Source organism: Callionymus lyra, chromosome 16, assembly GCF_982586985.1.
Source record: "Callionymus lyra chromosome 16, fCalLyr1.hap1.1, whole genome shotgun sequence".
NCBI classification, from domain to species: Eukaryota; Metazoa; Chordata; class Actinopteri; order Syngnathiformes; family Callionymidae; genus Callionymus; species Callionymus lyra.
Window position 1 is genome coordinate 5,255,727 of NC_141833.1, and position 24,777 is coordinate 5,280,503.

General features: G+C 40.5%; 2 protein-coding genes across 2 annotated transcripts; one reads left to right on the plus strand and one right to left on the minus strand.

Annotated features, from left to right (window-relative positions):
- Positions 1-1,694: 1,694 nt before the first annotated feature.
- Positions 1,695-12,118, minus strand: LOC148063348 (uncharacterized). Its single transcript, XM_087811861.1, has 10 exons — positions 11,624-12,118; positions 10,038-11,179; positions 8,806-8,869; positions 6,147-6,299; positions 4,263-5,410; positions 4,042-4,189; positions 2,852-3,071; positions 2,309-2,421; positions 2,052-2,242; positions 1,695-1,973 (listed from the first exon to the last, which is right to left on the minus strand). Exons 2-10 carry the CDS (start codon positions 11,143-11,145, stop codon positions 1,780-1,782), a joined length of 3,339 nt encoding a protein of 1,112 aa, XP_087667987.1. The 5' UTR covers positions 11,146-11,179; positions 11,624-12,118; the 3' UTR covers positions 1,695-1,779.
- Positions 12,119-12,488: 370 nt separating this feature from the next.
- Positions 12,489-24,593, plus strand: rc3h1b (ring finger and CCCH-type domains 1b). The gene is made up of 20 exons (XM_087811860.1): positions 12,489-12,615; positions 13,573-13,977; positions 15,645-15,765; positions 15,864-16,103; positions 16,199-16,374; positions 16,519-16,719; positions 16,988-17,120; positions 17,342-17,460; positions 17,622-17,734; positions 17,816-18,052; positions 18,267-18,481; positions 18,554-18,963; positions 19,024-19,182; positions 19,274-19,429; positions 19,514-19,736; positions 19,816-19,906; positions 19,975-20,071; positions 20,159-20,374; positions 21,079-21,176; positions 21,257-24,593. Exons 2-20 carry the CDS (start codon positions 13,747-13,749, stop codon positions 21,411-21,413), a joined length of 3,393 nt encoding a protein of 1,130 aa, XP_087667986.1. The 5' UTR covers positions 12,489-12,615; positions 13,573-13,746; the 3' UTR covers positions 21,414-24,593.
- Positions 24,594-24,777: the final 184 nt, after the last annotated feature.

The following is a 24,777-nucleotide window of genomic DNA, read 5'->3' on the forward strand; positions in this document are numbered from 1 at the left end:
TTTCGAACGAATTTAAAGATCAAACCAACGTCATAGATCCATATGACCGGAAAATCATCATGCAATTTTAAAATATCATATATTGATCATTAAAAAACAGTATAATAAAATGTTTATGTTGATTCTTATTTAACGTTGAATATCCTCAATGAATTGCAAATTTGAATCGAAAAGAAAATGAGGTGTATTACAGCAATAATAAGCAACAGTATGTAACTTTCCCCCCTTTCATTTCTGTTATGTTTGGTTACATTTTGAATAGTATAGTAAAATTGTCTCGCTATTATTTAAACAATCCTCTTTACTACAACTTTAAGAATCTGAGTGTCATGTGACCACCAAGTGGGTCAGGGACAGTGTTTTCGTATAAGATACTTAAAAAAAAATTATCAGGAAGATAAAACCATTAACTGAAACAACATGAACCTGCATGTGTTATGTCGCAACAGAAGCACTATGAGATTGCAGTTGCACTTTTGTGACACTGGGGGGAGCCAGAAATAATGTATTGTTCAATACAATTTGCATTTTAATATAATTTGATGAATAATTAAATACAAAGAGCAAGTTTCAGCCATTTAAAGTACAATATATATAATACTGTAAAACTTCACATGCAGATGGCACTATAGCAACAGAGTCACAAAGTCACTTAATCATTTATAGTCTTCGTTTTTATTTACTTGAAAATCTTTCTAAAACCTGTCTTTCAGAAGTGCTGTCCCTGGTGGTCATGACAGTTCAATATTGTTTGAGTCTCTTCAAAACACTTCTGGAAAACAAAATGTCAAAGGTAGGTGTCCAACACTTTGCACCTGTTTTAAATAATCAGTATCAGAATCAGAAACTTTTATTGCAAATTTTGTAAACACAAGATATGATTTTTTTTGGTGGCATTACAAAGTAAAAGAATGAAATACGTCCTGGAAAAACAGAACCAGTCACCTAAGCTGCCAATCTGCTGTGCCCTAATAATTGTGCTTGCGTCATAATTTCACATACACTCAAACCTAATACAATAAGATGTAAAAAGTGTACAAAGGAATTCAATGCCTCTGTTTTATAGCCATAAAAAAAACTAAATAGGTAAAAAAAAAAAGATGCATGTGTTGTTATGTTGTTTGTTTAGTGAAGTCAGGGGAAAATATTTTTTTTGTGACTGTAAATGTGTATATTTTTGATCTCTTTATTTATTTTTCATTTAAGTAAAAAAGCTTTCATAAAGCACCCCTTTAACACAATTTAACTGTTTGAGGGAGTTTATGGAAGGAGTGTATTTGAAGTATTAATAGTTTGTAAGTAAAAAAGTAAATATATTTATATTGTATTAATTACCCATCCATATACTAGTTGATGACCTGATATACTGTTATACTGCTGATATACTGCCCCCTACTGTTCTGATTCACGTTGTCGCTTAACTGCTCGAATTAAAGACAAATTTCCATGTTTAGATTTTTTTTAAACAATCTTTATTACATTTCATCCATTTTACATCATGTAATGTGACATATTTTGACACACAAATTGCATAACAATTATTGTACGAATAGTAAAATATAATGTGTGAATAAATACACTTTTTGAGCCTTATATATTATTTAATATATATCATTCAGAAAATTATTTTTGTCTATTGCTAACCACTTTTTAGTAAATATATAGTATGGTGTTGCAAAGAGTCCAACATTTGAAGTAGCTTATAGAGGCATGTGTGTGTGTGTGTGTTAGAGGAAGTTTTTGATACGATGATGGGGTTATTATCGTTCTCTCGGGGTCTCATCGCTGGTTCCGTCGAGCTGGAATAATCCGCAGAGTGGCGATGCTTTCCCGTGTCATGAGCCAGGTCACCTGTTCAAGACTCAGTCCCGCTACCGCTTCCCCGTTCACCTGAAGGATCTCATCCCCGTTGCCAAGGAGACCCACATAGGGGCTCTCGCCGCTACCGTCGCCAACCTTCTCCACGTACACACCTGAGGAAGACACGTGCAGAAGAGACGGTGAGAAAATAAGAACATATTCATTCATCGTGTGTGTTCACAGATGCTCACCTGTGTCTGGTCGACCTTTGCCTCTAGAAATGACGAATCCAAACGGACCATTGGGTGGCCTGATGAGCTCCAGCAGCAGAGAGCCATCTGGAAAGGCCTGAGTGACCCGACCCACTGGGAGAACCACCCTGGTGGTGAGTATTTCTTCGACACTCAGGGCTCTGTGGAGCTCCAGCTGGGGACTATCCAGGCTGAAATTTCAAAGACGTCATAATAAGGACAAAAAGTGTATAGCTCATGGTTTTGTTTTCACGAACCCTGGTGCCAGTCCATACGGTATCTGTACTTCGCCCAGGATTGTGGTTCTCTCTGTTCTCCTCTCCAAACTCTGCACCGACGAGGCTTTGCGAAGTTGAGCCAGTGGCAGCACCTAGTGGCAGATTCATGACATAGAAAAAACAATAAACAAATGAATTTTCCAGCACATTTCCCTGCCTACACCATTGGAATATTAATTTCTCCAATATTAATTCCATGTAGAAATCAACCCTTTGTTAGCTAATGATGAGTAATTATGTTTATTATCCTCCTTGTTTAGATAGAAGGTGCAAAAACATTTTAATTATACTATCATATACATCATTCAGAATAAACTAAATTATTAAAAATACTAAAGGGAAACTATTAACAACATTTCCTCTGCACCAGGAACTCAAAGATACTTTTTACCCACTTATCACAGACATACGATGCAAATTAAAATAATCACCATCTTGCATCCGTCAAAGTACCTTTTACAAATAGGTCCCTGGACATTTAAACATTTAAACATACATTCTACATATACAATGGATACTCACTGTGTTGAGGGTCTGCAGTGAGGGCGTTCTCTGTATTCTGATGGCGGGATGTGGTCTTCGCGTCGGGCTCGGGGAGGCCGACCCAGCTCTCGGGGGAGCGGGCAGGCTGAGCTGCTCCATGCTGCTGGACCGACCTCCTTTAACCAGCCGCCCAACACTGTTTAGACCAATGGAGGAGAAGAAGCGACGCAGGAAAGGCTTCGAACGACCATCCAGCTTTCTGGTAGACAAGGGTTTAAAAAAATATTCAATTGAATCTACTTTCTTTTATTTATTTCAATAACAAGGGGTGGAGTTTATATACATTTGGTGTTCATTTAAAGTTATTTACAGACCAAACACCAAACAAACCTTTTAAAAAATAACAAATTATATATAACATATTTGTAAACAGGCGTGAGAAAAGACCATTTGTGAAGGGAAAGACAGTTTTAATATTTATTATTATAGAGAGGTGGTATTATTATTTGATCATTTGGAAAAAAAATAAAGGAATTAAATATACAAAAAATAAATTTCAATACATGACAAGTAGAGGGACAATGTTAAAATAAAACGTAAAATACAAATAATTATTTTCTAAGGGGGTGTAAAATGATATCATTAGTTGCAATTAATAAATATACCTGAATAATCATAATAATAACAAATAAACCTTAAATGTACAGCTTTATTTTTCACTTTTTCTATCTTAAGTCTGGTAATAAGTAAGTAAGTAAGTCATTAATAGTTATTTGTAAAGAGCTTTTCTAGACCAGGGTCACAAAGCGCTTGAACAATCAAAAACAATACACATTTAAAAATACCTCCAAATTTAAAAACTCTAAAAGGCCAAGACAAGATATGACAAACACACATCACAATCAAATAGTACTTGCCTTTGCATGTGTTACATACAGCACTTTATGTAGACCTAATGTTTTGATATTATTTTCTTATCATTTAGACAAAACAACACATCAATATTTAGCAGTGCTGGCGGAAACTTAAGGTCACAGGCAACACCTGGGACTGAAATACAAAATAATGTTAATTAAATACATGGATAAATTAATTCTCAGAGTATCAAGTCGTCTGGTTTCAGTCTGTGTTTCAATCTCCTCACTGCTGAAGTTTTCAAAGGTAACCCGGATTAGGATGTGCCACGGATTCATTCTTGTCTCGACAGTGATAAGATTATGACGGCTCACCTCGATCCGTCGTAGCTCTCCTCCCATAATGCCTCAGCCTTGAGGTGCTCCGCGCGCAGAAGCTCAGCTCTGAGGTCATCAGTCCGAGACAGTGCCACGCCACGTAGGGCGGCGCGACCCTCGGAACCAGAGCCAGGATCTCCGCCCACTGATGATGAAAGTGCAAAAGAAATCTATTACTAATGAAACGTATTTCCATCTGATCCTGGTGGACCCCTCACCTGCTCCATCTGGAGTTGCATCCCAGACTTCAGTAGTGGGCACATCTGTGGTGAGCCGGGCCGGTGAGTACCGGAGAGTGGAGGGTCGAACACAGGAGAGCTGGTTGCTGGCAGCAGGGGCTCCTTGGGATGACCCCTCAGGGGAGTCTAGAAGAGCCGAGTGCTGACCACTTTCAGCCCCCTGGCCTGTGGACTTCTGGAATGGCGGCGTGGATTGAATCGTGGCTGTGCGGTTTCTAGAACTGGACTTGAGAGCAGACTTGATGGGCAAAGAAGGTGGAGATTCTCTTTGTCTGGCTGATGCTCCCGGCAGCCGTGGCTCCAGGGTGACGGGACTGTCGGGGGCAAAAGAAACGGCTCTGCTGGTGCTGCCCCGGTTCCTGGGATTGGAGTTTCGCCTCTGAGCCCACGACGGCCCATACGGCCCGTTCCCGGACTCCAGACGACTCTCTCCTTTCCTGCTCCTCCTCCTGAGTTTCCCAAAACCCGAGGACTTCCATCCGGTGCTGCTTTCTTTGCCTTCTCCCAAGATGTACGCGCCAGCGAAAGTGACAGTGAGAGGAGCTTTTGGTCTTGTGCTCACTTCCGGTTTGTTTGGAGGCACCCAGCGAGGAACTGGTTTCCCCCGTGAGTCTTCCTGGTTGCTGGACGTCTGCGGATCGATATTCTGAGGGTCCGGCCCCATCGGGAGTGTGTGAGGTTCTCTCACCACTGAGCCGCACGACTCACATTTTTTCACAACGACTATTATTTCCTTAATAACGGTTGTGACCTGAGAACTCGCATCCTCCAGTTTCTGGGACGCTGGCACCGAGGCGCTCCTGTTAGTCCGACTCCTCTCCGAGCCGCTGCTGCTGGAATCCGTGTTACTGTCCTTTTGCTTGGACTTGGGGTAGCCCGGTCTGCCCCGCTGTCTCATTCGGTCCAAGTACCGAGACTCTGCCTCCTTCTCCGACTCGTCCTCGAAGCGTACTCGTGTCGGAGAACAACCGTATCGCCTGGATCGACTGGCAGGGTCACTGGGAGATGTGTCTCTTTGGTCCGGGACAAGGAGTGGACCTGCTGTAGTCTGAGCTGTGAGGTCCTCTTTGACCTGAGGGACTTTCTGCACAGTTGATACGTCGTAGGACTCATCCGGTTGTTTTGTACTGAAAGAAGTTAAAAAAAGAAATAAGAAAATATTAAACCATATCCTGTTAAGCCTCAAAATAGTTCGGAAATTTACTTCAAAAGGCATAAGTGTAGCACGAAAGTTCACCTGAAATCTTTTAAGAAAATGTCAACTATGTACCCTTTTTTTTTTTAAGATTACATAGATTTTCATTTTCTTTTTTTAAAAATACTTTCCTTTTTTCTAGAAAAATAACAAAGAAATTTATATTGTATTTTAGGTTTTATTCAGCAGAATCAGATTTATGAAATCAAGAAGTAACTTAAATACTGTCGGACAAAGTAAAGTAGGCCACGACGAAACAAATAATGGCACGAATACAAGAAATTCAAGAAGAAATGAGAAAGAAAAAAGGTTACAAAACAAGTTAGACATGGCTTTGGGACAACAGAAAACCTCAGGCAGAGCTATAATTCACAAACTGGGAACACTGGTGATCCTTTCCTGGGGTCGTTGGCCAATCATATGAACCTAAGAATGGCTTCCAGAAAACTTTTGGCCTCACTGGCTTCAGTTAAGGCCGTTTCGATGAGCTTGAGCACTCTTGGGTTAACAGGACTACTAGGAAGTTCATGATCTAAAACTCACCAACATGAGTGAACAGTCGGACAAAATCCGTATTAGGTTGAGTAGACACATTTCTTTAACATCTAGCCCACGAGTCCCTTTCCAGTAATCAGTTAAACATGGAGGAAGGTGAGGCCCAGACTTACAGTGGGGATCTGTGGTCAGATTGTGAGCGTCTGGTCGGCCGATCATCACCAACATGGTTTGACCGAGCCTTTAGTCGCGCTCGCTCCAGAAGACGCTTGGCTTGTTCGTGTCTCGGGCTGAGAGGAAGCTCGTCTGCGGTCAAAAGCAGTGACCTGTGAAAATGAATGAATAAACATTAGAAAGGGATGTAACAATGGTCTATTATCCAACTATTTGGTAAAGTTTAATGTTATTTGTGTATTCATAATTTCTTTATTTGCGTCACAGCTTGTTAGAACAGAAAAAGTGATGTGGTCTAGTACTTTTTACAAACCGAAAACTTTCCTGGTCGTAATAAAGTGACCATTTTCTGATGATGATCCGTGTACATTTGCGAAACACTGTGTCCTAATGATTCCTCAAGGATTGGCTCCACAAGAGTGAATGAAGCTGCATCTTCCTAAGCTGTCTTATGTAATAACATGGATATAGTGGGCGTGGCACTTGGGGTGAGCAACGCCGGCACACGCCATCATCCCTCTATGCTTCTGCCCCGTGGCTAAGCTGCTCCACATTGTGCTTCATCATCTGTACTTGGCTTTATCCCTTTTGCCCAGTGATAAAGATAGCATGATATACCAGCCATGTGGATTATCCTTGTACCCTACCCTCGTGTTAGTCATTCCTTTTGTATGTCAACAGCAGAGTATAGTCATTCAATAGATTAGTGTGTGTCGGTCACCAGTGCCTTGTCTGTACACCAGTGCTTTGTATAGTTTTTGTTCTTTTTCTTGTTTTCCCAGTGATACCTAACCAGCTAGTAGCATTACCCTAAATTATGTAACTTAGCTTGGGTTTATAACTGTCTGCCCATCTGCCTTCTGTCCTTCCTAGAGATGTATATAGACATTTTTAATGGGTCTTTTAAATGGTAACTGTAGACGCTGATGAACATTAAAGGATGCAAGGCACATATTTGAAATGTATTTGTGCTAATGTGGACATTTTCCCATCGTAAAGAATAGAGATAATTGCTCTATTTTTGACATTACACAAACCTGTGTAAAGATCTGGTGATATGTATCACGATACAACCATACAATATATTGTGACATTGTAGAAACAAAGATATATTCGTAGTATTGCCCGTAGTACACTGGCGTTGTATAATTTAAAGACTGACTCGTTACGAAGTTGTAACTGATTTAATTTGTTTTGAAACCAAAATATGTCCAAACATCAGCTTTAAAAGCTGCTAGAGTCGACTGCATCCCCTCGTCCTCAGTCATCGCCAGGATCACACAGAATTTAATTGTTCCATTAGCTACAGAGGACTAATGACTGTTGCCATCCGGAAGTTTAATTGAAAAACAAAAATGAACAAGCGATGTAAATATTTGCATGTTATTTGTCAAATTGAATTATATTATTTAACACCAATTTATTTGAATATATACCATAGAATAACCATTTTTAAAAGTATTAATGTCCCTTAAATTGCTGACATCTGCTATTAATTGCTGTGCTTTCAACTATAACTACCTCTGATATTGACCCTCTGACCGCATTCAATTCCATCTTTTTGGAAGTGATGTTTTCAATCTTTAAAAGTACTGTTGTGCCGGATCATTTGTTGGCTTCACCCCATTGTGTCTCAGCAAATTCTCTATGCTACAATAGACCACGCCAACATTGTCTTAAGCACTCGCAATCTTGGTCAATCACCTGCAATCGGTGGATGCACTGGTTTCCATTTTTTTTAAAGTATATTCTCCAATAAGTAAAGCTATTGTTTAAAGTATTGCTAACGCCTAGCAATTGTATCATTATTAAGCATGTTCCAAAAGTGTATGTAGAATACAATATGGTTATTAAAGAAGACACAAAAAGCACTGAGAATTACATGGATTTTGTGTTTCATTATAATTTACTATACTCAACCAGGCACATAACACTGCTTGGTGCCATGTTCATAATGTTTCTTCTACTTCTACTATCTCCCCAAACCTGTTGTGCCAACCAGAAACCCCTCAAGCTAATATACAAATACAGTCTAGACAGCAGGAGGCTAGGGGAACGCAATGTTACAATAAATTGGTTTAAAAAAAGCAATCATTATTATTAAAATGTAAGCCTCTTGCAACTATCATGTTACAAAGTAAGGTAAGGCAAGATTAGACCTTATAATTTGACATATAGTGTATTTTGAAAGTAGGAAGAATCTCAGACTATGGTTAGTATTGGTTGAGTTTATGGAAAAAAGATTACTATAACTTGGTGGAAACTGGGTCCGTAAGGTTTTTGGTTTTCCCAGGCTAGTGTCATTACACAGCCTAAAAACAGTTGTAAAGAATTCAGATTTTTATGGCTTTGAATATGAATGTACAATCCAGCTAGGCCAATCATGAGTTCATTAAAAACTTTTCCATTTTATATTTTATTATGTTCTTCATTTTGACTCAATTCAAACAAACGTTTAAAACCAGTATTCATATAAAAAAGTACATTTCTTCATATTTTCATCTACCTTGACACTCAAATTGAAAAATAAAAGAAGTGACACTCGTTGGACGTGCACAAGCAGATTAGGAGTAGATCGTACGAGAGGATATAAATAGCGTGAAGGTGTTATATGTCATCACGGCCAGCAAGGAAAGGAAGATGTATTACGTTACTCACCTCAAATAAGGTTCAAGTTCCAGAAGAATCGCTGGGTCTGGGTTGTCAAAAATGCCTCGGGGACCTGACATAAAACATCAGTAAAAAAAAAAATACATTATTGAATGTAATAGCATTAGATATTATGTTTGATCTATCTTGTTTGGACAGCTGTGAGCTTTTTTATGCCAGATCGGGAATTATTAAATCATGGATTAACGTCAGTAGGAGTTGGTAAACAAGTTGGAAACATTTGAGTGGGAAGACTCATGGGATCCAGATTGATCTGTAAGCTGTCAAGGTCGAGCCGCCACACTTGTGAAAAAAGGATAATATTTGCTAAAACAGGCTGTCACCGTACTTACTCACAGAGACATGCATTAGAACTCACAGGGAGGTATGAAAACAGGGACACTTCCCCCACAGCCTTAACTAATAATAGCAACATCAGCGTGCACATCTGCACATCTGACATCTGTTCAGCATGGGGCTTCAGCCAGGTTACGGCTGCACTTTTATATAATAACAGACAAAGACATACTCGCGCGTCAAGCGTCCTGCAGAAATAATCTACCAAAGCTGCTCTGTAAAAAAAAAAGGGGGAAATATAATTTTCAATACTTTATCAACCAACTGTCGTGATAAAAAGAGTTGCCACGCTAGAAATGGGTTCCTGTCATTAAACTTTAACTTTTTGATTTATTGTTAATATTGATGAAAAGAAACACCAGCAGGCATAGTTGCACAGCAGAGTTTGGTGACACAGTTAGAGGCCCGACAACTGCCTGTTGACACGTAAAATGTTTTAATAATTAACCAAATTCTTCGGCTCAAAATGGCTCATCGTGTTGCATTCAAATGAGAGAATAAAAAGATGACACAAATTATTAAACAACATATTTATAGATGCACTGTGAAAATACTTTATTCTTTGAATACAATTAGAAAATGGTTTTAAGCCAATTAACAGTTATTAAAAGTAGTCATTTAGTCACCTATCCCCTGTACATTCAGCAAAAGGCAGTGAAATATACAGGCCTGTGTCAATGGTCATGGTTACTACAGGCTATTACAATAAGCAGCAGGTCTCAGGGTGTAATTCATAATGTTACATATTCATGTTTGATATTTAAATGTAAAATACCTTTGAACCCCGATAATCATTTACTATTTCTAAACTTTATATTTATTTTAAATGAGTTCTAGTGTCAGGCGAATGATGTCACATGGAGACCAGAAGACCGAGGTCTTACCTTCACCTTCTTCTTGCTTCTCTGCGTAACTCTCCATATCATGTCTGACACTCTGCTCCCTCAACTCCCTGCAGATCTGCTGCCTTTCTCGCAACTTTGTGTACATCCTCTGCTTCACCGTCAGCTTCTCCTCAGCCGAGTCCACATCGCTGGCGAGCTCCTCGCTCTTGCCCGGTCTGATCATGTCGGACTCTTTCTTCTTGTCCAGGTAGCCTTCCAGACTGTCCGAGTGCTTGATACGCGAGGAAGATTCGCAGTCGTCCGACAACCCTCCATCTGCCCCTGCGGTTTCTGTGTCAGCTGTTCCTGTCTTCGTTTGAGGCTCACACTGTTCTTCTATCTGGGTGAGGTCTTTTGTGGGCATGCTCTGAAGGCTGACCCCGTTAAGGAGCAACGTCTCGGGACGAGCGACCCTCCAAAATCCCTTTGGAGGGGCCCAGTGTCTGGCAGTTGTGGTGGACACCGAGGTTGTTGTTGTGGAGGAAGACGAAGTAGTAGATGAAGGAGCTGCAGGAGGATTAGGTTGCTCATCCTTACTACTACTGGAGGTATCAGACTGAAGCCTGTCCCGGCTTGTCTTCTGATTAACCTCAGCCGCCTCTGCTTGCGTCTCCTCTTTTATTTCTGCCTCTTTTATTTCATTATCCATCGTTTCTTGTAGCTCCTGCTCCACGTTGGCTTCAGCTGGAGGACTGTGGATCTCCAGTTTGACTTCCACCTCCACTTCATCTTCCTCGTCGCTGCTGTACAAGTTCTTCACTGCGTGTGTTCTCCAGGAGGAACCGGGAAGACTTTTCCCTATAGGTCTCTGTCTCTGTGGGGTCAGGTCCGGGGAGACCTGCGTCACCGGACTGCTGACCAGGACCTCCACCTCCAAACGGTCTCTGTCCTTCTCTCTGTCCCTCGCTCTCATCCGTCTCTGCGTGAACGACTTCACCTTGTTTTTCAACGAGTGCCCGGAGGAGCTCTGTGGCGGAGGAAGTGCGGCACCCATTGGAGTTGTTGGCAAAACAGGCTGAGAAATGAGACTCCAGTTTATAGGAAGCCCGGTTGGTTTTAAGGAACAGGATTCTGCTTTGATGTGAACCACGTTCGTCTCTTCCTCCATTAGCAAGTCATGCACTATGGTCTCCAGCCAGATCCTTTAAAAAAAATAAAAAATAAAGTTCAAGCACATCCAGGAGTGACGACAGCGTTCCTATCAGCCACTTTTATCTAATCTGCTGCTGAGGAGATATGTAATGTGAATCCAGTCACGTTGCCTTATCCACTGATTACTTTGCAGCGCTGGATAATCCTTTAGGATGAGAATAAGCAACTGCTGCCTGCAACTGAGACCAACCAAATAATGTCACGTTGTTGTCAAATCAACACCTCATTGAACAGTCAACAGATTGAACCCTTCTAATGTGGAGGTCTGAAAAAAGCAACAGCCCGTTTATTATTCTTGCTTTTTAAGCGCAGTCTACACATAAAAACAAACCTTTAGAGCATGTATTGCAACTGATGTAGTCGGTGACTACGCGGATCCTCTGACAATTTAATTTATTTCGATTTATTTAGTGTATTATTTTGTGTAAAGTTACCTCAGTAGCCGTCGGAATCGCTTTGACTTCAGTTAAAATCCACATCCTGGTCAAACCTGCGCAAACAAGAGCGGTGCGCATCTCCATCGCGATACATGCAGCAACTTTCTCCGCACGACAACAAACACGACGAATGTTTTCTCAACGTGTTCCCGCCGCGGTCCTGATGCTGCGATGATGATGATGATGATGATGATGAGTTCATTCAGCTCCCGGTCCGGGCAGGCAGGCGTGCCTCAATCATGATTGGTCCGTTAATCCATCCCGAAATCAGTGGGATTAGACAAAAAATGTAATATTAAAAAAAAGAGGTCTGCTTTAAATTGCGTCCTTGCTTCTTTCATCCGGGGGGCTTCTGTTGCATAAGTAGCCAAAAGTGCGAACACATAACGGCAGACTGATGCCTAAAAATAATACATTTTTAATCAGGAAAAATCGATCCTGCGTCATCGATTGTTATTGCTGGGGATAGTTCACACTGGATGCCATTTGCAACAGTCAAATATAAACAATTTTTTTTCGCTACAAATGGCGATCGTGAAGCGAACAATCCCCAGATGTGAATCATCCCCAGCCTTCTATTTTCAAACAGTCACGCGGAGGTGGGGGTCACGTCACATGACTGATAAATAGAAAAATAATGAATAAACATCCTGTCTCTCAGATGACTTGTGGATTATTTTTTGGCTCATTCCGTTTGTTGAAGCATCGCAATGCGATCGAAACAAGAAGCATCGTCATGCCAACGCAGACGTGCTGGCGAATTGTTTATGATGTGTACCTGCGATTGTTTGCCAGCAGGGGGCGCATGACACACACACACAAACACAAATAACACACACACTTTGCCCAGCTAGCTGCAACCGGCTAGCTGTGGAGTTGACACCTCCCCAAAACCTCGGCAGCGGCTAAGCTGCACAGTCGACATGGCAAGAAAATATCGCAACGTTTTCCTCAAGGGAGAAGAAAACCTTCCACGTCGTTTGGAATGAGTACGTGACGGAGATTCTACGATTGAATGTGTCGTTTTAACTAGCAGTTGAAAGTGCGTTTTATTACCGTAATTACGCAGCGGTATACAAACGGTAGCATGCTAACGAGCTAACTGTGGCTACGTGATAGGTTTGTTCACGGCGAAGCTATTTGCGTCCAGTCTTGTCAGAATTCCGAACACGTTATTTCGCCTTAATCTTTACAAAATATTGTAACTTAGTTAGATCCTTAAAACTAAGTATATAATTCGGTTGAAGTTTCGGACAGTGGCGTTACATAATCTCGGTACTCCGAGTCCAATTGCTTCACTTTCCCATAATAACACTCCCAATATGGCAGCAGCATTCGAGGTTAGCCAGGGTAAATAATGAAGTTTGGCCTCGTGTTGACACTCAGATCCGAAATGTTATAAATCCGACGGCGATGTGTCGTGCAAATCTTTAGGAACTCTCGTTAAACTAACCAGCTAGCAAACTAGCCACCCATAACCTAGCCTGCTAAGCGATGCTAATGCTACTTAGCTAGCTAACGCATCGTCAAATTTCCACGGATAGGCAACAAAACAATTCTAGTTCAGTGAAGACGTGTTTACTATTAATCTGAATGATGGTTTAGGGCATTGTTTATGTCAAATGAACATTTCTAGAACTTGTGAAAGTACGTTTAATAGGATAGCTCCCTAGCCTCTTCAGGACCCTTTGTCCACAGTCACAGTGGAAACAGTTTAGTAAGTAGGCCACAGAGCAGCTGTTTTGATGTTTTCTCGCTCAGATGTTTTCGTATAGAAGTTAATATCGCTTTTTTGCAGCGTTATATGTTCAAATTAACTATTAAAATAACAATCTGCTTCGTGCATTTTTAAATTCTTAAACGGTAGAATTGCCAACCGTCTAAATCAATATATTATGAATTGCTGAATTGTGTGATTTTAATTTTCTTTATTTTCTGTTTTACAGTATTCATCACGAGATGTGATGCAAAATCCACAATGTGTGAAGACCTTTGAGAACGATTAAGTTCGGAAGAAAACAAATCTTGATTCCAGTGGAATCTTCCCCTTATAATATTTTTCCTTATTTCTACCTAATATTTTTTTACAACAAATACACTCACCTTCTTCAAACTGAAACATGCCAGTTCAAGCGCCACAATGGACGGAGTTCCTGTTGTGCCCGATCTGCACACAGACATTCGAGGAAACTGTGCGTCGACCCATCAGTTTGGGCTGTGGACATACAGTCTGCAAGATGTGCCTGAACAAGTTGCACCGCAAGGCCTGTCCCTTTGACCAGACAGCCATCAGCACAGACATCGAGCAGTTACCTGTCAACACTGCTCTGCTGCAGCTCGTGGGAGGCCAGGTGAGACACCCGTTTCTGTGCCTTCCATTGATCATGTCTTCAAAAATGTTGTAAAAATTCTGTTTGGTAATTAGGCCATCTATTCCAAAATTGCAATTAAAAAAGGCTATAAGATAGTCATAAAATAATCAATCATTTATGTAAAGAACTGGTAAGAGTCAATATTTAAAAAATGCTATTATTGACTAATTTTGGCATTATTAAGTAATCGTTTTTTGTAGACATACTAATAAGTAAGTCCCTCTGTTATTAATGTTTGAGCAGTTGCAAAATGTGTAGTTGCATTTGAGTAACTGATTAACTTGGAGCTTGCATGATCATTTGACTGAAACAAAAGGTGGGATAAGGTTAGTTGTAGTTAGTACTTATAGTGTAACCTATTTCAACACAGAACCGGTTCTGTACTTTATTTGTTCTTGGTTAGTGCCTGTTAATCTTCTTTCACACAAAGTAAAAGTTAATTTATACGAACCATTAATATGGTAATTTAATTTAGCAGTACAACATTTGAATTACAATTTTAAAAATGAAATGTCCAAAATGTCTTTAATATTTTGTATATGAAAGCCTCGTGGCATGATGACGAATATTACAAATGCGAGATGAATGTATTTGTGAGCTTCATTCTATACGTCTTATATACTGTACATTATCTTTTCTTTCCCCTTTTTAATTTAATTGAAATGCCTTATTTAAGCCGAAAAATGTGCCTCTAAATTTAGAAGTGACCAAATCTATTGATAGGTAAGTAAATAAGTAATATTTGTAGTGCGTTCTTTTAGACCATGGTCACAAAGCTCTTAAACAATCAAAACAATACCCTATAAAATGTATACTTAAAAGGTCAAGATAACACAGAGAACTACAAAGCCAGTATAATGATGTTGATGGAAATTCCTTCATTTGTATAAGGGAGGTAGTGTAACAAGATAGATGCTGAGACAATTGGGGCATGGCTGGATTTTATTATATGGACAAGGACAGGGGGGGGGTTGTGCTTAGAAACAACTTTGAGTGAACACTTCACTTCACTAAATAGAAGCTACCTTTGTTTTAAATTCCAAAGGTTCTTCTGACTGTGCTGTGTATAGATTTTGAAATGGGTCTTCAATTGTATATTTTATGGTCTTTTAATGTCCTTAACCAGAATTATTGAACCCTGCAGAGAGCATTTACAGTGACACAGTAACAGTAAATGAGGAGTTTTGCTGAAGAGAAGTACACATGATGTCAAACTGAAGATCCGTTGTTTTTATGCTGCAATACTGTTTCTCTTACTGTACAAATGAAAGAGGCTGTAGTCTGTGGCTTGAAGCTATTATTTTTGGTATTTGACACGCTATTCATTTAGTTATTCTGAAGGGTTTAAATAATGATGCTTTTTTTCTTATCAAATACATTGTCTAGTGCTTTTGTGAAATAATCATGTTTTGATTTTGTATTTTAACCGATTACATTTTAATTTGATATTTTTTAAAACGTTCAATTCAATTAACATATTTCAGTTCAACATTTTTTGCCTATATTTGTGTGTTCAGTTGAGTGTTTTGATGAAATGCATGTCTTTTTAAGATGTAAAATTATTTTTTAAATGTACAATTTCTATATTGATCTTACCAGAATAGTCGTAAGCAATAAAGCTGTATTATTTTTCCCCCATGTATCAGGTTCCTAAATCGCAGCCTGTTGCCTTGATTACCAGTCCAGAGGACTCGCAGCATTACGATGAGGCAAGGCAATGTGTGGAGGAACTGGCCCTCTATCTCAAACCCCTCAGTAACACCAGAGGTACTTGATAAATTGATGGATAAATCAAAGCACAAAAATGTCTTGTCTAAAACAATGAATGCACCTACTAATGTCATTTTTGCTCATTTTGTCCTCAGGAGTGGGTCTGAGCAGCACTGCTCAAAGTATACTAAGCAGGCCAATGCAGAGGAAACTGGTAACTCTGGTCCACTGCCAGCTGGTCGAGGAAGAAGGTCGTGTAAGAGCCATGAGAGCTGCACGCTCTTTAGGGGAAAGGACTGTCACAGAACTCATCTTGCAGCACCAAAATCCCCAGCAGCTGTCGTCCAATCTATGGGCTGCTGTCCGTGCAAGAGGTTGCCAGTTTCTTGGCCCAGGTACACCAAAACTTTTAGTATGCCATAAACCGACCTATGGTGAGTTATAATTCTTTTTTTTCCTGCTAATCATCTTTTTCCTTTTTCACTTTTAGCAATGCAAGAAGAGGCTCTTAAATTGGTCCTTCTGGCTCTTGAGGATGGCTCGGCTCTGTCCAGAAAAGTGTTGGTCCTCTTTGTTGTCCAGAGGCTGGAGCCTCGCTTCCCCCAGGCTTCTAAAACGAGTATTGGTCATGTGGTGCAACTCCTCTACCGGGCCTCCTGTTTCAAGGTAGTTCTAGTTGATAACCAGATTAAGACATTTTTATATACCTACATTTAAAAACATGGGTGTATTGATTGCTTTCAAGTGATTTAAATGAAAGAAAGACAACAAAAATGTGTTGGTTCTAACATGTTTTTTGTGTCGAACTAGGTGACCAAGCGCGATGAAGACTCATCACTCATGCAGCTCAAAGAGGAGTTTCGCACTTATGAAGCTCTACGGCGTGAGCACGATTCACAGATTGTTCAGATTGCCATGGAGGGGGGGCTGCGAATTGCTCCTGATCAGTGGTCGTCTCTGTTATATGGAGATCAATCGCATAAGTCTCATATGCAGTCCATCATTGATAAGGTATGTTGTTGTATAATCACATTATTTTTCTCTTTTGCTTCTATGTTTATTTAATTATCTATAAATATATTTGATTACTAGCTGATTCATCCTCAAGTGCATGAAAACCACCTGTAAATCTCTATTACACTTGTGGGCATTCCATTTGAGTTGCTTAATCGCCAATTTATGCCACATAGACTTTTTTTTTAACTTAATTTTGTTACACATTCATAGTTGTTTCTATAGGGTAGCAGATTCAACTCATTCATCTCATTCTCCCCATTAGCTGCAGACTCCAGCATCCTTTGCACAGAGTGTTCAAGAGCTCACAATAGCTCTGCAGCGAACTGGAGATCCAGCTAACCTCAACCGACTGAGGCCTCACCTGGAGCTTCTAGCCAATATTGATCCAAGTCCTGGTAATTAACATTTTATTATAGTGTCATTGTTCTTTTTCAAATGTAGGGTGTGATATTTTTTTTAACTTTAAAATTCTGTAACGATTGCTGATGAGTAGTTGTTTTTTTGTATTGTATTTTTTTTTTTTATCTAATCGTGATTTGAAGCTTGAAAACCTTCAAACCTATTTGTATCTTTTCACCATAAAGCAAAAATTTTACTCGAGCTCTGTATTTTCCAGATGCTCCTCCTCCTACATGGGAGCAGTTGGAGAAGGGGCTGGTGGCAGTGAAAACAGTGGTTCAAGGTTTGGTTGATTTCATCCAGAATCACAGCAAAAAGGGAGCTGACCCACAACAGGTCAGTGTGTATAGTTGGCACTGTTATACATATAAAAAAACTCAATCATCATTATTCCACCTATTAGCCACGCCAGCACACTGCATCATTTTATTTCAACATAGACTTGCACAATTGCATTGTTAATTAATCTTTTGTCCGAAACCATTGTCTGTCTGTAGCCGCCGCAGCACAGCAAGTACAAGACCTACATGTGTCGGGACATGAAGTTGAAGGGGGGCTGTCCTCGGGGAGCCAGCTGTACCTTTGCTCATTCTCAGGAAGAACTTGAGAAGTAAGTTTCTGTTGTATGGAAAAAGTAAAAATAACAGTATCTTTGCCCCACAGCAAATATTAATGTTCTATTATCCTTCAGATACCGCAAGATGAACAAGCGTTTGGCAGCTCGCCTGCCCGGCTCTGGAGGTCTCATGCCAGACGATGGCCTCCCACTTGATGTGTCAGTGACTCGCAAGACTTCCCCGCTCACAAACGGAAGTGGTTCATCTTTGCCTCAGCTCATCCCCCGTGGCACAGACACGTATGAACTGTTGCGTAAACCAGTGAAAATGGATGGAGGTAGTCCTAATGCCCCAGGATCACCACCAGACCAGTGAGTATAGAAAGCCTAAACTGGAATGCTTGTAATTACATTTTCTGCAGGATGAACTAACTTATTGGTGTTTTTTTCTCAAGCTTTAGTGAATTTCTGTTTAACCACCTAATACAAGGTGTTAGGATCAATAACAAGCTGTACATGCTTTCCTTAACATCTGAAAGAAAAGTATTTGTGTTTAATACAATTATTATGTTTTTTTCATTTTTAGTTTGGATTCTATACCCAAGCCTGGCATGCCTCTGCCACCCCATGCCATGGCACATCCAAGAATGCCTGCAGACCATCTCCCTGGGATGAAGCAGATTTCTGTGGTGGCCAGGGGGTCACCAGTGTATCCCCAACAGCAGATGTCTGAGATGTTCTACTCTGATAGTCGGCCACCCCCTTCTGCCTCTCAGTACGAAGCCTCACAGTACCCACCAGGTAAGGTTCAGTGATAGCGCTGTTTGGCATGAGACGTTTCTTTTTTTGATTATGTTTATTATTGTATTACAGGATACCCCTACCAACAAACGCAACAGTACATTTCTCGGGACTACATACGCAACCAACCTCCGCCTAGTGAGTCAGCCCCCCCTTACCATGATCCGTACCCGGGCTATGGTCCACCAGAGCGCCCATACCAGGCAGCTCACTCGGGACCGCCCTTTTCTTACCCTCACCCACCGCATTATGAGAGGGGCCGCCATGGCACCTACGCTGGCCCCCCACCTCCTCCCCAGCCTTACACATCACAGCGGGAAGGTATTGTGAGGATGAGTCCTGCCCCGCTCGATGTTCCACCCCCATCGGCAGGTCCCACTGGCTCGCTGTACCACCCAGAGCCAGGGGCTCGGGAACGGTATCCCCCTGATGGATACTACCAAACAAGTGCCCAGCCTCAATCAATGAGGGCTTACCCTCGAGTGAGTCTTTTTTTTTTTAATCTTTGAGAAGTAATTTTATTAACCCTTTGCTATTTTTAGGGGCCATCATATGGAGGATCTCAGCCCAGCTTGGCTTATTTGCACCAGCGACGCCAGGAACTCTTATCTCAACTTGAAGAAAGGAAAGTCATCTCCCCGCCACCTTTTGCAGCCTCCCCGACTCTTCCCCATACTTTCCCGAGTGACTACCCCCCTGAGGTCAGCATAATGTAGCAAGACAAGACATATTCTCATTATAGTTTCAGCCACTTGAGTTTGTATGGAGACTAAGTGTGTTCTCTGTCTACAGTATGGTGATGAAAGTTCCAAATCACTTGGGAAATGCAGAGAGACTGATTATACTGGACAATACTCTCCTTGGTCCTGCGAAACCATTGGTTCATACATCGGCAGCAAGGATGCCAAACCCAAAGATGTGATGGGCCCTGGAGCCATGGAGATGATGGTAAGTTCCGACCGCTGTTGGCAAGAATGTTCTCTTGGCTACATGATCAATCTTGCAATATACTCCCTTCTGTTTTCTCACCAGAACATGGAGGCAAAGGTCTTGAGAGATCCATCATTAGACGCACCTAGGCGTGGGGCTGATGTGAAAGATGATGACCCCATTATCCCTTTTGGACCCCAACCAACAGTCTCCCGCTTTGGGGCCATTTCCCGCACCTCAAAGACAGGCTATCAGACCACTGGTCCAGTGCAGGCAATGGCATCTACTCCCCAGAGTACAAATTCTAAACACATGGCTATGCCAGGTAATTTGATCGCAGTGACACCAGGTTTGGAATAAAAATAGTTTTATGGAAAAAGTTAAATGTTCATTTCCTCCACCAGAATATACATATGGAAGCCATGTAGGATGGGGCGGATCCTCATACTCCTCCCACCAGACTGCCACCTCCTCTCAGGGACACTTTACTGAGCGGTGAGTTTGTCATTGTCAGTTTTACTTTCACATGTGACGTATATTGAGCGGTCTCTGTTTGTGTGTAGTCAATCACTGGCGGCTCCAGATAGAGAACAGTTGAAGATTGAGCTGCAGCAGGTAAACCAGCAGATTAACCAACAGACTCAGATGCACAGCATGGAGGTATGGAATGAAGACAGTTGCTTCTTTTATTCTTAATGCATTTGTTTTTTTTGCTGAAATGGTCTCATCTACCCTTCTGTCATATAGGCTGCAGGCAACTCCTTAATGCTGCAGAGAGAAGCCAGTGCAATGGCAAACCAAACTGTGCAGACCAGCCAGGCTGCTGCAGCGTCATCCCAGCAGCATCAACAGCCTAAATGGCCAGCAGGTGGTGCAAACGCATCAGTCTCCAGTGAGCAGTTGAGCCTGGAGCTCCACCAGGTAGAGCGAGAGATTGGCAAAAGAACCAGAGAGATGGCTATGGTGAGATGATTTGATGATGACTGGTTTTCATTTCTAAAAAGCTTTTAGCGCATTGTTAATGAATTGACAGAACGTGCTTAACGTGTCACTAATGGAATAATATACAATGTCTTTCTTGGCAAAAAACAACATGTTTACAGTGCTGAACACATAAACTAACATGCTGTACATGCTACCTACCTACCTATTGAGCCATGTAAAGGGCAACTAATGTGAAAACCCAACTTTCTTGACTCACTCACATGTTGAGGGACTTACTGCATCTTGGAGAAGAAGACTTCATCATGTTTTTAAAAATCTCCCCCACATGGATTCTAGGCAAACGAGAGGTTGCGATAGCGGAGTCCCAATATGATGTAATAATGCTTCACTTTGTTTATACAATAAGTCCCCTGGAGGTGGAGACTTCGGGGATTGTTGACTGGCAGTGACAAACCTTGATGCTTGACCAATAACAGCAGAGTGGGTGTGGTTATGTTAAACAAGATTGCATCTCCAGAAAACCAAGTTTTCCATGGGTGGGGCTTTAGCACATTTTCTAATTTAAATATTTAAATAAAAGAGAGTTTTGTACAAACAGATACTGTACATACTAATGAGTACAATAGAGGTCCAACATCAATTAAAGAAACACTTAAGTCATCACATTAGTTGCCCTTAAGCATTATTGTAAATGTTTTCTAAGATGGTCTTGATATCACTAGGAGAACCAGGTGTCCCACGATGTTCAACAGTACAAGATGAAAGCACCTGAGAACGGACAACCAGAGCACAAGCTCGAGGACATCTCCTTGGTTCTAAGGTGAGCATGATTTTAACAGGCGAGTTTTTAGCCACATGGCTTTTTTTTTGACTTCCTTCTTTTTTTCCCCCAAAATTCAGTGAGGTGTCAAACGGTTCCAACAGTTTACAGGACAGTACAGTGGGAGGAGCCATGCTGTCACTGGCCAACAAGGCGTCTGCTTTAAGCATGTGTTCAGACCCAGTCTCCGCTGGCTCCGAGTTGCAGAAGAACGGCATCGTCCACTCCTGTTCTTAGGAAGTACACAGTAACAAAAAAAGTTGGATATGCTCGCGTGAACAGCATGCACAGACACACATTCACCCATTCTATTTAGAAGATGATGAGCAGTATCTGCCGTGATATGAATTTTCTTTCTTTTTGTTCTGTGAATGAGCTTTTAAAATGACTTCATTGCCTGGAAACCAGGGCATAAGATAACAAAGTGTTTCTTTTTTTTATTTTTAACTGGGATTATAGTTTAAGATCATTATTCATAAGTCCATATATAAATATAATGGTGGTGATGTCGGCAAAAAAAACGCTCTTTGAATACTCTCCCCCCATAGTGCTTTTTTGTTTAGTTTTAGTACAGCAAGCTAAAGTTGCATGCACTTTCGTAATATTTTTGTTTAAAAAAAAAATTATAAATTCTTTGGTACGTGTCCCCAAAATCGTAAAAAAAAATGGTGTCTGGATCTCGATGACCTGCGGAGGGAAAGCCATAAAATGATCCATCAGTGATCACTGAAGAAGTAGCTGCAAATAAAAATGACGTTTTGGACGTCACATTTGCACAACATGCGCTTCCATATCTGCCTTGAGAAGTATGATTTTTATCATAAATTTTTATAATCATGTATTTTTCATACTCAAAAAAAGCAGCCTAATGATTATAGAATTGAAGCATTCTGTTTTAAGGATCGCAACAAGTCTTTTTGATAAGGGAATCTTTTATTTGCTTCTTCTTACCATGGTGTGTACTCAATGAATTCTAACTTATTGACACATTAAACTTTATTTCAGGGGGGGTGAGTGCACATTATCATGTGATGATTGGGTTGTTCCCTCCGCATAGCTTCTCTTCCGGGCCCCATAAAAAGCCTCCCCATTGGGATTATCTTGTCATTTGTTCACCTAACTTCTATGAAGTTGCCTCCCCTTGTGTCTTTTCGTTGAGTTATTTTCTTCCATGCTTTATCTATGTTACGGTTTTGGGGTTGACGTAAACCAAATCTTTATTTTTCATAGTTGTACTCGAGTCGTAAGACGACCTTGTGGTTTAGAAATACATCTTTTACGTTGATATTTTTGACTCCAGGTCAGTGTTTTGACACCCGTGATAACCAGAGGAATATTTATATAAAGTTTTCTTTCACACGTGAGCAAACATCCCAGTTTTAAGTTCTACTGTTTTTGTGACGAGGATCACATAAACTCAAATCTGCCATTTTGGTCCTTCGATGGATTTAATTACTAATTTGTTTTTCAAATAATAGTTGCCCTTTTTGCTTCGATCAACTTAAGTGATCGTCAAAAGAAATTATTTAAGCTTTAACTTCTTCGAGCTTTACGCATTTCTGCCGCCATCACCACCATTGTAACTGAATATTGTCCCGTAATGGCGCCCCCTGCCTTTAAACATTTGCCATTGTCGGCAGCTGTGCAGACAGCAACTAAACGGTTAAAAAAGGCTCGAGGTTCCATTGTATTGCCTTCATTTTTCAAGGGAGGTGGGCCTGGATTGAAGGCTGACGAATCCCCGAGGGCTTTAGAGACGGACACAGATATTATTTTGTGTCTGGAACACGAACTGGCTTCTGACCATGAATTATGGTGAATGTTTGCCCGCCACCATGATTCGAAGCCTCAAGCCTCGCTACGTTTATCCTTTTCGGTACATGACTCACTTATTCATATGAGTATGTATTCATACATTAATATACTAAAGCACTATTAATGTGCCACCTCTTATTCTACTCGCTCAGCATTTATATTAAATGATCTCTACTTGGAATCAGCAATTTTTTTTTTTTTTTTATGTTCTGATGTTTTTCTGTCCACTGGTTGCCAACACAGACTTTATCCTTTCCCAGACGAAGGACTTCTGTGCGCATTGATGTGAGTTCACCTAATCTTTTGTGTTCAAACAAAGATGTTCTTTATAGACTATTCTTCCGAAGAAGACAAAATTATGTAACTTTGGAACATTTACGGAGACTTAATGGAGTTTTGTGTGTGCTAGATTGTATTGTAGAAATGTGCGCTGACTTGTTTTTTTTATTATTATTATTATATTTTGATGCCCCCAAATTGTGCTGTAATGGGTGATGATGTTTAAGTATTAGAAAAGTGTTGGGGTCCTCTCTTATTCTTCCTTTCACCACGATCAGGAAGCTCGTGCTCAAACTTGGCCTTACGAACTCGTCACCTGCTTTCAGAGTCGGTGATTTCCCCCAAAACACACGATCCAGAGTCCAGATTGACTTAAGATGTTATGAAAGAGACAAAAGTGCTTTTTTTTTTTTCCACCCCCCCGATTTTTTTTTTGACTGTTTGTGTGTTAATAATCCACAACAGTTTATGACTAGTCTTTAATACATCACCTCGCCCAATATCTAGTCAGCAGCTGACTGTCGGAGCACCATACTTTTGTCAATGACGAGTCTAACAAGAAAATAATTTTCCGACTTTGTCTCGACAACGAAGGAAGACGCTGTTAAATGGTGTCGGTGTGTTGTTTGTTTATCCTTCTATATATGAAGTGCAAAGCAACAAATGCTGATCTGCCGGAATCTTTAGGGCCTGATGAGGCTCAAACGTTCCGGCACCTCAATGGCATAACTAAGGGTGTCCATTTAAATCTTCTGTGTGGTTTCTTTTTAACACTTTTTTTTTTTGTTTCTGAGTGGAACTGTTGCCTGCCCCGTGTTTATGAAACGATGAACCCTCTGCTCACACGCTTGACCACTGAACTCTGTTACTGCTGTTAAGGCTCACATTTTATTCCCGGACTTTCTGGGGACATTCGCAGAAGGCTTTTTATATTATAACTCCCTTGTACAAAAAAAAAACGACTCTTAAATTAAGGTACAGGTTTAATTTCAGCAAGAAAAAAAGGTTTTATATGTATATTATACTCCATTAAGGAATGTCTAGAATTATCTTCCTCCAATGTGGATGTAGCCATTATTACGCCATTTTATGACTTTGTAAGAGAATTCACTGTGTGAAAATTGGTTTGCATTTTTGTATAATACAATCTTTTTTTTTTCCTTTTCTTTTTTTTTGTTTGATACAAGATGAAAGTCAAACTGGAAGTTTGAGGATGGAAAATTATGAACCTGTGTAATTGATAAACAAAACCGTAACTTATGTACAACAGTGATTCCAAGCTGAGGGGGAGGGGGGGAGATTAAATGATATTGCTAACTCTGAGCGTGTCGTTTTCATTCAAAGATGTTCTGCCATTCACAAGCTGTTCTCTGACCTTCTGGACACATTTTAAACATATTTCAAAATAAACTTAAACGAATTTTAAACATGGTACAAATGTGAGAACCCAATCTTTTCCTTGTCGTTCTTGTGTACCTTGACGCACACAAACGTTCACCTCTCGTGT